We start from the raw sequence: 18912 nt of genomic DNA, 5'->3' as shown, positions 1-18912 counted from the left end.
AAGTTTCCAGAGCGCTTATTACACAGTCCCAGGAATCATTTAACATGGATAGCATTATTTATGCCATTTGTTCTTGTGTATGCTGCATGTCCATTTCTTGCAGGTCAGCAAACAAACATTGTAGGTTCTGTAAATGCCTCTGCATGGACTCTCCTTCTTGGTAACGCATTTGATACAGTCTTTTCGCGAGTAGGACTTTGCAGCCCACTGTATTCCTCACGTGTATGTTTCTTAAAGCAGCCCACACACCCTTCACAGTTTGTATTCCTCTTACATGTATTAATTGTTCATTCTCCAGAGCAAGGATTATTAGAGCTTTTGCTTTCTCCTCTGCTCTTATCCACTCTGGTGGTGGGGGTGCAGGGGGGTCATCCTCTGCAACTGTGTGCCACACACCCTCCTTCACCAACAGCATCTCTGTCTTTACCTTCCAGTAGGCATAGTTGGTGCTTCCCAGCCTTTCCAAGGGAATGGATGCACCTCCAAATGCTGCCATCCTTTGACCCCTCAGCTTCTTACGGCTTTTGTTGTTCCTGCATCCTTCTCACTGCTCCAAAAGCGCTGATATGGCTGGGCCCATAACCCTCTGTTAGGCTCTATGTCCCAAAGCAACAGGTTACTCAAGGCTTGTAGCTCAGAAAACACAGAGATATGCAAATGCACAGTGCATCTGGGTAGTAAGATGGTCAGAAAGCACTCCAACACTCTTTGGCTTCATGCAAGCAAAACAAACTTTATCAGAGTGCATAGATACAACAATCACCAACATAAACTCTCCTACATTCATCCCCCCACACAGACTGGCTCTCTGAGCTTGTGTTTCATAGCCAAACCCTTTGATCCAGTGCAGCTGTGTGTCCTTCACATAATTACAGTGCTTCAATTAACCCATTCCCAACACGAGGAATGACTCAGCAAATCAAGCCAACATTGCTCTCAGCTTCTTCAACACTTTCAAAGCCCCTCACCACGTTAAGGTGTACATCCTATAGGGGATATCCAGAATATATAGTAGATACTTGACATAATGTCTCCTGCAACCGATGAAGTGAAGCCTAGTCCCTGAAGGCTTATACTGAGTAGATCTGTTAGCCTTTAAGATGCCACAAGACTATTTAAGTGTGTTCATTAATTTTTTTTAAAAAAATTGATTGATTCCTCAAAGTGCAGTGTTTACTGGCCTCTGCTGGCTGATAAATTAAAAGCAAAAAGTACAGAGTTAGAGCTGAACATGCAAATATCTTTATTTGTTGGAGAGATAATAAGATATACCTTCAAATAAAAGACTATTATTTTGTGTTATTAGGTCACTAGAAAGGAAACTAGTTTTGCTTCTGTGTTGTACAGTGGTTGCTTGTTTTTTTTCTCATGCTGGGATATATTACTTCTGCTGCTTCAAGTGATGCACACTTGAAGGAATGTCTTCCCATTATCTGCTGACTTGTGTCTTAAGGTCTACAAGGAAGGCCCTGCTTGTGGTCCCATTGACAAATGTGATCTGTCATATAGTGATGCCATGCAAGCCTTCTTTGTCATGGTGCCTTGGTTTGTGGAATTCTCTTCCACTAGAGATATGGCTGCCTTCACATCGACTGCTTTCAAGCAGCAGGTGAAGATTTATATTTTCCTTGGAACATGGAGGTGGATGAGTTCAAGAGCTGGTTTATCTGCTGTTGGAATTCATGTTTTATTGAATTTTTCTTGTTAGTGGGTATTACATTTGTGGTTTTATGGTTATTTATGTCTGATGTGTTTTATTGGGACATCTTTATATTCTACCCTGGGAGCCCTTCTTTTGAAAGTCAGTTTGAAAATGGAAATAATAATAATGGTTTTTAAAACTTGCAAATGGGAAGCTTTGGAAAGCACTGAGCAAAGGGCTAGCAAACCACTTCTTTCTCCCCTCCCCATCAAAAGGGGAGCCCAGGAATGGAGAACTGCTGCATGTGAGAAACATCCCTCTCGCAGCTGATGTTGACAAAAAGCAGGATTTTTTTCCTTCTCCACCCCCTTATGGGAGGAGTAGAAAAGAAACCTGCTTTTTGCAGATTGGTGTGAGATGGATTTTTCTCTCGTGTAGCAATGCCTGAAAAAAAAAACAAGGCTGCTTGATTTTACTGTGTGTGCCTCTTCCCTGCTGGGAACAACCACATACACCCAAAGCAAGTAGCCCCCTTTTTTTCCAGGCATCATCTGGTCAAGGGAAAAGTCCCATGAGTGATGCCAGCTGATTGATAGGTGGGTATGGTTTGGGGGAAATGGCCTTATTGGCCATTTTGGATCCTCTGGCAGGCCTGGATTGGCCTGTGGGCCAGAGGTTCCCCACCCTGGTGCTATGGAACTGTGAGATGGGGAGGGCTATCAGCCCAATTGCTCCTGGATGTCTTCTTCAGCCACACAGAACCCAAAAGGTTCCTTTGTTTTCTGAGGACCTACAAGTGGTGAAGTAGGCTGGAGAACAGGCTAAAGTGTAGGTGCCACAAATCCTGAGACAAATAGCACATAACTGTGTCTTCTACATGGTGGTTGCAAAGAAAGCTTGTTTCTGCACCTCCATTGCATCCTCAGTGAACCACCCAGTGGACCTTTTCTGAGTAGTGGGCTGGTGTCCAGCCCTGAAGAGAAATTAGCTGAGCACTCAGAAGCTCACTTATTGTAAAGCACTTTGAGTATTTTATGCCACACCTGATGCAGATCCTGTGGAGGCATTTAGAATACCATCTGGTCAAAGTCTGTGGGATCATTTTCAGTTATTGGAGCCTGAGTAGAGAATACTTGAAGGAGTCAGGGCCACCACATGCTTTCTTGACCCTTGTCTGTTGCAGCTTTTAAGATCTAACCAAGAGACACTTACTGGGTGTAGTGGCTAGAGTGCTGGACTACAACCTGGGAGACTAGGGTTCACATCCCCACACAGCCAGGAAGCTCAATGGGTGACCTTGGGCCAGTCATTGCCTCTCAGCCTCAGAGGAAGGCAATGGTAAACCACCTCTGAATACCGCTTACCATGAAAACCCTATTCATAGGGTCGCCATAAGGCAGGATCGATTTGAAGGCAGTCCATTTTTCATTTTTGTCTGTCTGCCTGCCTGCCTGTGTGAATTTTTTTCCCAAACTCTTAGGCAAGAATGGTGGCAGGCAGGCTGAAGTCTGTGTTGTTGCCATCATGGGTGTGTGCGCATATCTTCTCAGTGGTGCCCCCCTCCTGGTGTATGGGACATGTATGGGACATCTTCGCGTAGCTTGAGACAGGAGGTGAGACGACTAGAGCGCCGGTGGCGGAAATCCCGCTCCGAAGATGTCCGGACACAGGTTAGAGCAGCAGTAGCTGCCTACCAAGTGGCAATAAAGGTAGGAAAGAAGGCTTTCTTTGCTGCCTCTATTGCGTGTGCGGAGTGTTGTCCCAGGAGGCTGTTCCAGGTGGTCCGAAGCCTGGTTGGTCCAGTTGCTCAGGAACCCTTGGAACAGTCAAAGGCCTCCTGTGACCTATTAGCAAAACACTTCGCTGATAAAATCGAACACTTATGGAGCTCGTTCCCGCGCGCCGTGGACACAGTTGATGAACCAGAGTTGGCCAGTTGCAAGCCGGTAAATTGGGATCAGTTTCGGCTTCTCCCTTCTGAGGAAGTGGACAAGGTGCTTTCATCTGTGAAGCCAACCACTTGTCTTACTGATCCTTGCCCTTCGTGGCTCCTTGTGAGCTGCAGAGAGAAATTGGGCGAGGGGATCAAAGCGGTGGTAAACGCATCCTTGAAAGAGTGTGTGATGCCATCAGCCTTCAAGGAGGCAATTGTAAAGCCCATCTTAAAGAAGCCCTCCTTGGATCCCCAAGTGTTAGATAACTTCCACCCAATTTCGAATCTACCATTTCTGGGCAAGGTCATTGAGCGAGTGGTGGCCAACCAGTTGTCAGCACACTTGGATGAAACGGATCATTTGGATCCATACCAATCGGGTTTCAGGACTGGTCACGGAACTGAAACAGCCTTGGTCGCTCTGGTTGATGATTTGAGGAGGGCATTAGATAGGGGAGAATCCACCTTTCTTGTCCTCCTCGATCTCTCAGCAGCTTTTGATACTGTCGACCACAGTATCCTTCTGCTTCGCCTGGAGGGATTGGGAATTGGAGGCACTGTATTACAGTGGTTCCATTCCTTTCTCTCCGACAGGTACCAACAGGTAGCGTTGGGGGAGGAGGTATCAGACCCTTGGCCTCTCAATTGTGGTGTGCCACAGGGCTCTATCCTCTCTCCCATGCTATTTAACATCTATATGAAGCCGCTGGGAGCAATCATCAGGAGATTTGGGCTGCAGTGTCATCAATATGCAGATGACAGCTCTATCTCTCGTTTAAATCTTCACCACAGTTGGCTGTGGAGACCTTGTCCAAGTCCCTGGAATCCGTGAGTGGATGGATGGGAAGGAACAAGCTGAAGTTGAACCCTGATAAAACCGAGGTACTACTTGTGGGGGACAAGAGAAGGTTGGGTGACATTGACCTGAAGTTCAATGGGGTGAGTTTACCCCTAAAGGACCAGGTCCGCAGCCTTGGGGTTGTGCTTGATTCCAGGCTCTCCATGGAGGCTCAGATTTCGGCAGTGAGCCGGGCAGCCTGGTACCAACTACACCTCATACGAAGGCTGCAACCCTACCTTCCTGTTCATCAGCTCCCACTGGTGGTACACGCCCTGATCACCTCTCATTTGGACTACTGTAATGCGCTCTACGTGGGGTTACCCTTGAAAACGGTCCGGAAATTACAACTGATACAAAATGCGGCGGCTCGACTACTTACGAATAGTCACCGCCGAGATCACATCACACCAGTGTTGTTCGACCTACACTGGCTTCCAGTTGTTTTCCGAGCCCAATTCAAGGTGTTGGTATTGACCTTTAAATCCCTATACGGTTTCGGCCCAGTTTATCTCACAGAGCGCCTTCAACACCACCAATTATGCCGCCCGACAAGATCGGCCACACAGGGCCTTCTCTCAATCCCGCCAACAAAAACAGCCAGATTGGCGGGTACAAGAGAGAGGGCATTCTCAGTGGTGGCCCCCACTCTTTGGAACTCCCTCCCACAAGATCTCCGGCATGCCTCTTCCCTAAATGTATTTCGGAAAGCCTTAAAGACCTGGCTTTTTCAGCAGGCCTTCAGGGTATCCGGGGAGGGTTAATCGATATAATTGTAATGCCTCCTACCCAGTTTTAATATTGTTGTTGCAGATCTATTGTTTTTATTGTATTACTGTATTTTATTAATTGTATTTTAATAATTTTGTAAGTCGCCTAGAGTGGCCATTGGCCAGATAGGCGACGAAGAAATTAAATTTATTATTATTATTATTATTATTATTATTATTATTATTATTATTATTATTATTATTATTCCTGGCTGAGATTTGGTTGTCCCCCATATTGCTGACATTTAAGTGTCAGCTTATCTATTCTGCAAGAATTTTTGTAGTTGGCTGCTCATGTTAACAAAGAGATTTTATTGTTCTCTGCATTGTGTTTTAAAGATGGTTATCGATCTATTGATTTTAAATACTGTTTTATGATGTTTGCATTATGTTTTAAGATTATTGTTGCCCATCCTGTGCTATAATAAATAATAAATGAGTCCTGATAAACTGATGTTAAATCCAGATTTTAAAGAAACCTTTGTTTTTTTAATGGCTAGCAGCTACTATGTGATAGACATAGGTTACCTGCCTGGGTGGAGCCTAACCTGCCCTGGGTTCATTCTGGGAGGAAGGGTGGGATATAAACTTAATAAATAAATAAAATAAATTATAAATAAAAATAAAAGTCATGGCTTGGCCATCAGCCAATGAAGAAGATGAAAATCTGAGTTTTTGCAACTGATAGTGAGTGAGGTTATGTATTGTCTTTTACTTTAAAAACTTTCATTGTCTGACTCAGTTCATGATTGCTTGCTTAATTTTGTATGCTCAGCCTTTAAACCTATAAACAGATATATTGCGGGGGGAACCAACAGTTTTGAGCACTCTCTCCTTGCAAGGTAACTGGCCCTTTAGCATGTCCTACAACTCGGGCAAGCGGGGACTGCCAAACACCCCACTGCAATGAATGACACTTGGGAGAAAAAAGCACACATAGGATCAGGCTGTTAGTGGTTTTTGTTTGTTTGTTTTTAATATTTCCCAACTAACAATGTAAACATTGAACACCTGAGTCTTCCCTGGGTAAAGAAAGTGACCTCAGGAATGCAAATAGTAGCCATCCATCCATCATCATGTATTTATGAAGCACGTGGAGCGGGCTGAGATCAAGTCCTTTTCATATAGAGTCCATAGAAACAACCTTGGGAGTCTGTGATTTCCACTGCATGCTGAAAGCAAGTAGGCAAAGACAAAATGACTTCCCTGCTTCAGGATAAACTCTGTGAAGCATACACTCAGGCACCTCCTCCCAGTAAAGACTTCCATAATTTGACCATCACAAAAAATGAGGTAAGAAGACAGATTTCTTGTTATCCCTGGTTAGAATGTATTTTGCCAAAGAAAGCCCAAGAGAGGTGGGAAGGCTGCACCTGCTGGATATAGACGCCAGCTGTGTAGCTATTAAAGGCACAGAATCTCTGTCAGGAAAGACAAGGTAGCAACCCCAAGGTTGGTTGTTCAGGCAAATTTGCTAGGGGGAAACAAACTTTTACTCATATATTCATTTTTATGCACACTTTCCCCTAACATATACATTTTTGTGAACAGTGTTCGGTTGAAGAATTGCATTGCAAAATTTGAATAAGTGCAAATTTCAGAGGATGGCTGTGTTTCAGTTCTCATATTGATTCAGAAAGTGTGTATTTTATAGATTTGGCTGACATGCAAACTGAATTGAAATTCTTACCCATCCCTAGTCCTAGGCAAAGTCCTCCATTTTCTGCTTTATATCTAGACTGATTAGACTGCTGGTGAAATGAAAAAGAGCATAATACTCAATCTGACTCATCCTCTTAAACCCAAATGCTTTAGGTTATCTGGCAGTCATGGAGAATTGCATTTCGCTCTAATCAAGAAAGGATTTGCCCAAGAGAAGTGAAGAAACGCCATAAAGATTTTCTCTTGGATGAACAATTACACAGCAAGTATCAAAGGGGCAAAGAAACAATGCAATTCTGACACACACACACACACACCCAAAAGTTGTGGTATTGTGTCTAATGGTCACATTCCTGCTTTTAGAACCTGATCCTTTGCATATTTATTTCTGAGTACACCCCACTAAATTCAGTGGGATTTACTTCCTAGTAACAGATAGGTTCTATGCATGTTTACTTGGAAGTACATCACAGTGTTGAAGAAGATTTATTCCCAATTAAGTGTGCATAGAACCACAGCCTTGGAATTAATATTTGGGCTTCAATCATAGGCATACTTACATGGAATGAAGTGCCACCAAACTCAGTTGGTGATTACTTCTGAGTAAACTTCCCAGGATTGGGCTTCAGGTCTTAGATTCCTTTTATGTTTTCTGATGAATAAACTTTGGCTGTGATTCTAAGTACCTGAATCATTGGAAATTACTGTAGTCAACTTGTAATGGTGGTTACTCTACAAAGATTTTTTTTAAAAAAAAAACATGCTAGAGAAAGGGTACATAGAAAGACTGTGGTGAAAGCCATAAGACAACCAAGTTACTGACAATTGACAGCAGCTGTCAGATCTTAATAGCTGAGAAGTGGACTTAATGTGAGCCTGGGGAGAGCCCATCGATCAGTGGTAGAGCACATGCTTTGCATGCCAAATGTCTAGCTTCAATCCCTGGATCCTCCAATTGAAAGGCTCTGATAAGAGGAGATGAAAAAGACATCTGCCTTAGGTGGCCAGCTGAAAAAAGAGAACAGGGTTGAAACATAGGGCCTGATCAGATGCCAGTATAATTTGGATCTGATGTTTTTTGCAGATCCTTTTAATTTGGACCATTTACATGACTTTTTTCCCAGCGCGAGTACAGTCAGCTGCTTTTGCCTTTAACTCCGGATTAAATCAATGCGACAAAAACCCAAAATTGCTTTTAAAATCTGCACCTGCACTTCTACCGTGTATTACCTTTTAAGCGCCTTTTTTTGGCTGCGCAGTTTCTTCGCCATTAGATCCTCCCTTTTCTCCGACCCTTTAACTGTCTCTGGGCATCATTTTGTTTCCTGCCCTTGATGAAGCAACTTCTGGTTTCTCTTGCCTTCCTTTCTCCCACTTTCTCCCGCTTCCCCCAATACATTTCCTCTCCCGCTCCTTTAAACAAAATCACATTCATCCAAATTATTCACCCTAGAATATCTAATTCTGTGAAAGCTCTCTGCATGTGATGTGAGCAGGTTTTTTCCTCATCCCTTCATTCTCTCCCTTCTGCAGCGACACCAACAACTCCCTGAGGGTAGCAGGGAAGAGCTGGAGCTCGGGAGACTCCCCTTCAGCCTTGGCCTGCTCTCTTGCTTGAGCTGCGGGGGGGGGAGTAAGCCACTATGTGCTGCTCTCTACACCCAGGCTTGGAGCATGCGCAGCCACGGTAAGGAGGCTGGCGAAGGTGCCCCTGGGGTAATTTATAAGCACCCAAAAGCTGCCTTGGCATCTCATCCCAGCATCTGCTCCACTCATCCCACTGCGATAATATTAAACAGTCAATGTTTCCTTTAGTAGGGCAGCTGTAGGTGATTCCCTTTCTTTCAAGCGCCTCTTCCTCCCTTCGTTTAGGGAAACACCGCCCCTTCCCCGCCTCCGCAGTTAACATGCTAATGTGTGGGCGCGGCAACAAGGAAACGCTGATAGCAATAAACGCACACGCGTGTGAATGCTAAAAAGAAAAACAGCCAATTTATTCGTAGCGAGGGTGGAAGTATGTGAACTGTCAAAATCAATCACGATGGAAAAAGCAGCATTTGTAATGCGGATCTTGGCTCATATGTGAACCAGCCCATACTAACTGAAATACCCTCTCCTGCACAACTGTTAAAGGAACAGGAGCCCTGGCCACTTGTGCACACCTGGCCACCTTATCTCTTTCTGAGTCTGTGGAGAATTCAGCAGTCAGAGGTGACAAAACTGTACTGGTTGGACAAAATAGTCTGACCTGGTATAAGGCAGCTTTCTCTGTCCTAGAAATAACTATAGAGAAAGAGGATTCCCTAGAGCACAATCGAGAATACTTTCCCATCTGTATCTTACTTGACAGTCACAATCTATTTCTGCACATCTGGGATTAGGGGGAATTGGGTTTCATGTAGGATGAGTAGATGAAAAACAGAGCAAGGCAGAAGGTTTGCAGAAGGTGTAGAACTGGAGTGGGAATCTTTGCTTCTCTAGATGTTGCTGCACTAGAACTCCTATCAGCCTCAGCAAACTTGCCTAATGGCCAGGGATGATGGAAGTTGTAGTTCAGCAACATCTGGAGAGTGAAAGATTCCCCACGCCTGGTATAGAAGAAGGAATCACAATGCTTGCTGCAACTCACATGACAAGCTATACTTGCCAAAATTCCCTCTTCTTTGCATCTACTACAGATGCAGGAGCCCTGCCCTCTTTTTCTCCTGGCCTTCCTAGTTTCATGAAGAGGGTAAAGTGTTAATCTTGGCTTGAGTCTCTGCATTTCTCATTTTAGAAATCCAGCACTGGTTCTGATTTTTCCAAGAATTCCAAGAACAATGGTGAAATAATGCAACAGCAAAAACAAACGGCAATTGCAGAATCCATGCAACGTGCCAGTAAAGAGCCGCAATAGCTATAAACTCCAAAGACTCCTGCATTGAGTAGGGAGTTGGACTCGACAGCCTTATAGGCCCCTTCCAACTCTACTATTCTATTATTCTATTATTCTATTATCCTTACCCACACTCCTCAATTGAGCAAACTGGCTCATTGAGTGATTTGGGAAAGGGGAAATTAGTCTATAGAAAGCAATAGGATAGCTAGGCTATTGCTATAGTCAAGAGGGAAGAAGGCATATTATTTGCAGTGTAACCCCATACATGTCTATTGTAAGTAACACCTACTGTGTTCAGTAGGGCTTACTCCAGATTACCCTAACCCTGCTTACCTGGGAGTAAGACCCATTGAATTCAATATGACTTACGTCTGGGTAAATGTAGTTAAGATTGCAGCCACAGTTATTTATAATCCAATTTACCCAAAATGTTGAGGGCAGACTAGAAACATAAAGTGAGATATACTGTAAATAGATCCCTGGAGGTCCAGACTATTCAGGGGAGTAGCTGAATTCCTAGAATCTTTCCAGACTAGTCCATTTCATAATTTTTATTTTGGTGTTTATATTAAGGATTTAACTGCATTTCCTTTCCTTCTCAGGATGGAAAATCAAAAGTACAAATCACGTTTTAAGTCAATCTGAATTTCAGATCAACATCAGATGGTTTATGCAAATAAACTGATGATGATGATGATGATTTATTAGATGTGTTAGTTGCTTGTTACCCAAAGGTCTTCAAGAAACTTAATACACTCTTAAAGATACAAATCAATATACTGTACCATAAAAACAAAACACAAAAATATAACAGCCAGCAGAAGCGTTGGCAGCACAGTAATAACAACTTCTTACAGAGCAATCTAACTCAGGGGAAGCCGGGGAAATGGTGCTGGCAGAGCTGGTGGGAAGCTCCGCGGCATCCATTTGCCTTTTGAGAGCTTCCAGGCTGGTGGAACATCAGCTCAGTTGGGAGCTGCACACATGAACGGAAAAGGAAAAGGCAGCTCTCACAAATACCCTACTGTTGAGGAAGTGCTCCCCAATGACTGTCATATAATTATTTTCTTAGACTGACCTTTTTCTTGGCATAACTTTGGCCCTGATCAGGACCCACAGGAGTGCTCCAAATGGATGTTGGATGTTGCATAAGTCCCCCCCATAGGCCTCTTCTCTGACACCCTCCCAGAACACCCCTTTTTTGGACCTTACGCTGGCTTCTGCTGACACCCATTCTGTCAAGCTGGGCTTCCCTGACAGACCCCAGGCTGGGCTGGCAGCGTTCTGGTTCAGCCATGGCTGAACCAGGGTAAGGGGCTTCTGCTGGTGGAGGTGAGACCCTGCTGGCTCAGCTGGGGGTCCACCACATCCAACTCCCCTCAGCCCGATGTAAACATGAGTTGGATTGCAACGTAAGTGTAACAAAAGCCTGGGGAAAAAGACTAGCCTGACACCAAAAAGTTGTCAATTAAGGCACCAGGCAGAACTCACTGGGAAACATATTCCACAGATGGGGAGGCACAACTGAAAAGAATGGATGGGAGAAAATGGAGAACAGCTGCACTGGGCTGTCAAAGACATGGAAAAAGGAAAATAACTTTATTAACTAAAACACAGGAGTAGAGAAACACAGTAGTTAACCATACTGATTAACAGCAGTGAAATGCTTTTAAAGAAATGCAAAAGGAAGCTACCGATGAAATTAATTGTAAGAAATTAAAATTAAATTAAATTAAATTAAAAATATGAAACTAGCACTAAATATCATACTTATATGAATACTTAAGAGGATTATTTTCCCCTAGAGTGCACTACTTTTTATTTTAATAGTTATTTTTGTTGAATTTTGAACAACATCAGTAAACAAGAGACAATGTACAGAAGTATACATAACAGTTTGCCCACAATGGAAGCACTTGCTGGGCATCCACCTATAAACAGTGCAATGAGTGCCCTACAGTCACCAGCTGCTGGGGAGCCCAACAGACAGACACATGCACACACACGCACAAAACGTCTATATTGAGGTTTTGGTAATATGCGAATACATTTTCAACTTAATTGATCAGCTAAAATTCTTTAATCAGTAGCTAGCTCTAATTTTAATGGAGCCAGACTGCTCCCTGTATCATACTGTGGCCATCGATCGCATAGCCAACTTGTAAGCTACCCTAAGGAATAGATATAACGGTGACCTTCTGAGTATAAACATACATAAGTGGCATAAGTATAAGCTATCTTCAGTAGTTACCATCTGATCCCAACAATTTTGTGTGTTTCTTTTTAAGTTCATCCTATACCTTTTCCCTTCTTGCTCTCCTGCCATTTCTTATGTCTCCCTCCTTTTAGCAAATGCCCATTGCATAGGGCCCCAACATGTCATTTGTAAAATCAGGTCTTCACTCTTACATTTGGGCAGTTCCAGGTTGTCACTGTTTTGGGGAGGGATCCACTCACATACAAATGCAGGTTGCACAATTAAAGCTGATTCGGAGCTCTTACACAACAAACCCAGCTCCCCATAAGTTTGGACTTTTTGTGATAAGGAAAGTGAGAGTAAAATGTGCTAGAAAATGTTGGATAATATTTGCTTGATGCAATGCTGTCTAACCTTTTTGTGAACAAATCAGAATGAATGTTGCCGAACCTTCCTGAAAATAAATTGGTATGAATGCTCAATTAACAGGTCATCTGGAAGTGTCCTTAGTTCCCTATGAAGCATCAAAAGGCAATTACATTCTGCCATATATATTTATCTGTCTCATTTCTCCCATGGAAACACTTGACACTAATGGAGCACAATGCCAAGCAATCAGTACATTCACTGCATAGGGTTAAGTTTAATTTCTTTTTGTCCCCCTTTGTGTTTTAGGGCATTCATTCATTCTGTAGAATTAGCTGTTTGTACTGGTTATGTACTTAATGAATAGTGCTAGACCACATGGTGTGGTAGCTATGGAGAAATCCATTCATCATTCCAAATACCTTAAGCACACACAGCATGCCCTCATGTCTTTCTGATAAATATTATAATTATACTCCAAGCCAATTTTGTTTATATTTGGAATCTAAAAAGCTTTCATAGTGCAAAGTAATGTAGCATGTGCATTGTGCATAAGAACAAGAAATGCTTTGTATGTAGTTGATGAGCGACAACAATGGGCCTTTCATTGTGACATGCCTGGGCAATTCAGAATTAGTTTTCTACTTGTCATGGCAGTTTGCCCTTTACTCTGTGCTAGATTGCCCATTCTTAGTATGGTAATGTAATTCATTGGGGTGGCTTTAACGTGTTTATTGAATGTCTAGGTACTGGCAATTGGGGGTGGGGAGGAGGAGATGCAGTGAATAGTGAACTCCTTTATGGGGGATTCATGATTCTCAATAAAGCCGTGGAGTGACCCACCTGGTGCAAATGTGCTGAAGTAATTGAGTTCTGCCCCTGATGTTGCTTTTATGGTCAGCAAAAGCATAATTGAGACTGTTCTTCTCTCCCAAAGCATGTTGTTAATGATCCTCCCACTAATAGCTCAGGAGATAAATATTATTTCAAAGAGGTGCACGTATTCTTGCTCCGTCTTAGCTATAATGCATCTTTTGAGAACAGATTGGGTGGGGGAGGGGACTTAGGGACACAGAATTTTTAACACTTGACTAAATTACAATTCCCTTTTTTATTTTGGTGGAAGAAGAGGAAACCATGAGAGTTAAAGTGGTATATAATCAATATTGGTCACCATGTAAAAAAGAGCTTTAAGGAACTCTTTGTATGACATGGCCACATGAAAGAATAGAATGTGTTTAGCCATCTCTTCACCCTGCAGGCTGCAATGGTTCCTCTTTCCCATTCTCATGCTGGCTTGGATCTGCTGGCAAGAACATGGACTGCAGTGTACAAAAGACTGCCACTCTTCATCTAGCAAATGCTACTATCCTAGCAGCTCCTCACTTGATAATCTTTACCATATTAAACACACAGCCTTCTCTTTCATTTTGGTACTCCACTACAAAGTTATTCTATTGCTGATGTGTCTTTTTTTCTCTTGCTAGTTGTAGCCCAATATCTAAAGAGCTGAATAACAAATTATGTAGAAGAGCAATCAGTGCTGAGCTTTCATCCAGTTGCTGTCATGGGAGAGGGCTTTCTGTATACATGAGGTGTTTTCTCCTAAGGATAAGAAAATCCTGTGTGTATCTTCTTGGCTGAAGGGTCCTGGAAGTACTGGCAATACATCCAAGACTGAAGTGTCAGCAGAGATAGGAAACATCAGTTTCCAGCTTATTTTGGTGCAATCTAAGCCATGAACCCCAGTTTAACCATGTCAGTTTATCTGCTGTGGTTTTCTTCCATGCATGTGTAGTTGAGGATGCTGGGAACACTTGTACGGTATATATATGTAAGTTGAATATAATTTAATGTGGAAGTACAGGTTCTTTATAGAAGGTAGGAACGCTTAGCTATCTTTCTTGGCGTATGTATGCATGTGTGTGAGACAGAGTGTAGTATTTAATCCCCCAGATATCACAGGCCTCTGTTCTACACACTGGTCATGTTCACACACAATGCTAAGCCAAACAACAGCTTAGCACAAATGTACAAACATGATGGCTCCCGGGTAGGAGCTGGCACCTGTTTTTAGCTCAGTGCAGCAGCTAGGCCAGGGTTTGGCTTCGTGTGTCATCCAAACCTGGGATGTGGTTAAGCTCTCTCCTTCTTAACCACTATCTGTAGTTAGAGGCTGAGTCTGGGGAAAAGAGCCCAAATGCCTTGCTGCCGGCAACGGAGAGAGAAGAGCAGCAACTGTGCTACTGCTGCCGATGCAAGGCAAGAGTGGCAGCTGTAAGGCCTGGGGAAAAGAGGAGGGTGGCATGACGGCATGGTATCATAGCACAACTAACTTCAGCTGTTGGAAAAAAGGGGGAAGGGTGGGTGGCAGGGATGGAAACTATGGCCTGGAAGGAGTCAAAGGAGGCCAGTGCAGAGTACTGAAGAACATTTACATCGCAGAAGGAGCAGACAGACCAGTACAAACTCGTTACAAATCCACATTCAGAGAGTAAAATGCTTGTTGCTACATACACCCACAATAAGACCCCCAAATGGAGGTGCCCTAAATGATATATTCCATGTTATAAATACACACTAACAGAACAATCCAAATCCTGTTTGCATCATGCTGGGGCTTGGGTGGAGGTGTCTCCCCCTCAACCCTGCTGCCCTCTGCAACGTGATGGTAACACCACTCTGTTGGTGTAGAGCTCCCTCTTGTACCCACTGAATGTTTGTGCGGGTGGAAGTGCTGCTTGTGGGCTTCCATGCTGGCAACAATCGGTGGAAAGCTCCAAAACAGGGCTTTCAGGAGATGGGGAGGAGCAGCACTTATGCAGCCCATCCATTGGATTCTGAGCTGGCCTCTCTGCTGTCATGTGATGGCATAGGCCTGACTGTTGCACCAGCTCCAGGCCCTTTACTCCATCTAGGAGGAAGGGCAGGATGTAAATAAAAGAAAGAAAGCCCCACCAGGCTAGAGTGGGGTAAGGCTGGGATTGCTCCCTAAAAGTACCAAACATATACACAAAAAATAAAACATCTAATACAGCAAATCCAAATAACAGTATAATAGCAGGAGCAGGAAACAATCCCAAACAAACTAGCAATAGAGAAAAGGAACATTAACAGCAAATATTCCAAACCAACTTATTCCAAATGTCTTCCAGTAGGAATCAGGATTTTTTGTGGGGCCTGACATCATACAGCCCCCCGGGCTCCTTCTGGGAGGAAGGGGTAGGATATAAATTTAATAATCAAAATCAAGTGTCAGGCCTAGACAAGCACATCTGGGGAGGCCGTTTTATAAAAGTGCATGGCACAACCACTAAAAATGCCCTACTTCTCATGGATACTAGCTGGACTTTGAATAAACCTTAGATACTGAGCAAACAGCATGAGATTATAAGGAGGAAGATGTACTTCAGGTACCCACTGGCCCCAAGTCATTTAAGGTTTTGTTCGTAAGAAGCATCAAATTGAATTGAGCCCAGAAACTAGTGTAAACCAAACAGCACAAAAGTAATATGTTTTGTTGTTGGCAATGTTTCTGTTTAAAATACTCTCATTTGTGTATTATTATTTTACTCAGAGCAAATGCAAAATGTCTTTGGAACCAAAATGCTAGACTACGTTCTCAATTTGTGTCAAGGACACTATGACTTCCTATTTCGAATGCCTGAGAATTTGATCATACACATCTTGTCATTTCTTAATACAGAGGATATAAGGCAATTGTCACAAACATGTAAAAAGTTTCAGCAGGTAATTATTCTGACAACTATTTCAAGGCACATATTGATGTAATCTAAAGAATTTTAATAATATACTCTCTTAGTTTAAATGGAACTTTACAAAATAGCACGTACAATCAGTTACTAGTGGCAGTTACCATGTGCAACTAGAATAATATTGGGTTAGGAGTTAATCAAAAGATCAAGAAATTATGCTGTAGACTGAAAGGTAAACAAGTCTATTGCAAATAAGATGAGAGTCGAGCCTACTCGTATGTATTATGTATTATACATTGCAAATATTTGACTTTCAGCTTTGCAATACTGAAGAATTTTGGGAAAGAAGGATGCAAGACAAATACACTCTTGATGTACAAACAGTCAAGTTTCCAGCTTACAAGAAACCAATTAATTTCAGCCAAAGACCAGGCTATTTGACAAGGATGCAGAGAAGGCAGACCACATTCTTCTAAAACTGACTGCAGATGAGTGATTATCTTGCAAGACTCCTGCACTCCTGTTCAGCTCAAACAATCCAGGTACTGAATCTTTTGAAGATGGACTGGCTTTTGCAAAAGTCCACAGGGCTGGTGTGGACTAGGAATGAAAAAAACCCAAAAACCCTGCATCCAGTGATGGGTGTAAAGCATGCAGAAGAAAAAGCCAAAGCTATACAGCAGATATTCCAAAACTTTCCCCCCAAGGACCATATGAAAATTGCTAAGGGTCTTGGCCGACCACTTTTTTTTCCTGTCTGTTGTAGCAATTATGATGCTGTATGATTTTTAATAGTTTTTAAAAATTTCTTATATTGTATTTTACTGTATTACAATCTAAATTCCACAGAATTCTATAGGATTCAAATTGTAAAGTTTCTTCACAGACATGCCATGGACCACCTGAATGAAACTCACAGAACAGTGGTGGTCCATGGACCACAGTTTGGAAACCCCTGCTATAGAACAACATCATACAATCTTATTCATAATAAAGAACCGACAACTTAGTTTTTTGAACTATACTTTACAGCATCTGTGGAACTTTGGCTCCTTCTTCAGTACTCTGTGATACAGAAGCACATGGCATCCCCCTTTTCAGATGTCTAAGAAGTCATGTGTTCTGGAAGCTGAAAGTGTTCAGTTCATGAAAGAAAATGGCTTTTCAAGTTGTGTGTTATTTCCCAAAAACATGTTAAGATTTTTAAAATAATTACACTATTTCTCTCAAAACCAGAGGAACATCAACCCTCATCTGGATAAAATCATGTGCAACTGTTACATTAAGTAGGCCCACCTAACAGGAAGAGAAGGACATTTACATTTGCATTGCCATTTTTATCCTACAATGCAGATAGGGATTGCACTACATCTTTTGTTTCTAGGTATGTAGTTGCATCCAATCTGCCTGTGCCATTCTCAGTGCAGCACAGGAAGGCACTCATGATGGAAACATTTTTCCATATGCAAATGTTAGTAGGCTTGAGATAGCTTCCAACAAAATAAATAATAAATCAATATGGTGAGATCCAATAGGCTGCCTCTCTTTCTGCTTTGATATTAAAAGCCTGTCTATACAAGAATATATATATTTTCTGCTGTTTTGTATTATATTGGCACTGCTATTGCTTTTGATTATAGTAGTAATAGTATTACCACCACATATTTTTCATAGAAAATAATATACATGATATGAAATAAACAACAAAGTCTCAGAACAATAATCACTAAAGCAGCAGGACTAAGAACATCCACTCAATAGCTATAAGCCTTTTGGTATATTTGGTATCCTTTCTAGAAAGCAGTGGTGTGCATCAGATGAATCCTGAAATAAAGATGGGTGTGCGCTGCATAGTGCCTTGGTGAGGCAGACATCCAAAAAATGCTAAAGCAGAAATAATATCGCTCAATAACATAACACGGGGGGGGGGAGGCAGGGGAAGTTATAGCCATTTTATTTCCCAACAGTGAATGAGGGGGGAAATGAAGCCAGTCTAGACAAATCCCAAGCCAATCAGGTAGCATACAAAGTATCTTGGACTGAGGTGGCCTGTTTCCTGAACAGTTTCGGGGATTCCCAATTCCTGAATTGGGGTCCAAACTGAATTTTGTGGTAGATGCATGCTCCTACTAAAAAGCCTCCAAAACAGGCAGGAAATGAAGTGAAGGGACATGTGACCGAGGCAACCTCTCAGAAATTAACTGCAATTCCTGCCTGTGGATGCCTGGTAGTGGATAAGACCCAGTTGATGGACTATAATGTAGGGACAACAGTACAGCTTTGGGCCACAGAGGGGTGGTAATTTCATAATCTCTCAGAACAATTGCAAGAAACGCCTTGTTCTGTGCTCCACTGTTACCACATAGAATGTAAACAGTGGTGAGCTCAAACAAAGAAGGGTTACTGTCTGAGGTATGATATCCAGGTTGTGAAGGATAAAGTTAAGAACCAGCTCCATACGTTGGGCCCAGAAGCTAATTAACAGCCAGCACAGTTGCTACAAAATAGATTGAATATTTTCCTACCTCTCCTGACTAACAGAAGGTGGGCAATGGCATTCTGCATTAGAGGAAGCTTATGAGTCATCTCCAAGGACAGCCCACATGACAGTATTCATTCCTAGAGGTTACAGCATAGCAATATACATCTTCTGAAAGATATACTGTAGTCTATATAACTGATGTAGCTAATAAAAAGCTGTTCCTGGCACTGTTAACTCTTGTTACTCCAGAAAGACCCCTAAATTCGTAACATGAACAAAACAGCCAGCCAGCCAGTTCAGTGCAGCTGAAATGAGCAACACAATGTTGATGCACATGCAGATCTACAACTGCATTGGCTACACATGTGGAAGCCTACTTTTGCAGATGAATTGAGGCAATGGGATTACATCGAAATAGTCTAATTTAT

General features: G+C 42.5%; 1 protein-coding gene across 1 annotated transcript in view; it reads left to right on the top strand.

Moving 5' to 3' along the window:
- Positions 1-17450, top strand: part of LOC133384887 (F-box only protein 36-like) — a 33582-nt gene extending 16132 nt beyond the window's left edge. The window contains exons 4-6 of the mRNA XM_061626735.1: positions 6999-7107; positions 15864-16036; positions 16320-17450. Coding sequence (XP_061482719.1) covers positions 6999-7107; positions 15864-16036; positions 16320-16478 — 441 coding nt within the window. The 3' untranslated portion in view covers positions 16479-17450. The remainder of the gene's footprint in view (positions 1-6998; positions 7108-15863; positions 16037-16319) is intronic.
- The last annotated feature ends 1462 nt before the right edge of the window (positions 17451-18912 follow it).

Source organism: Rhineura floridana, chromosome 5 (assembly GCF_030035675.1).
Source record: "Rhineura floridana isolate rRhiFlo1 chromosome 5, rRhiFlo1.hap2, whole genome shotgun sequence".
Lineage (NCBI taxonomy): Eukaryota > Metazoa > Chordata > Lepidosauria > Squamata > Rhineuridae > Rhineura > Rhineura floridana.
The sequence above is the reverse complement of the archived record's forward strand: the minus strand, read 5'-3'. Positions and strand labels throughout refer to the sequence as shown.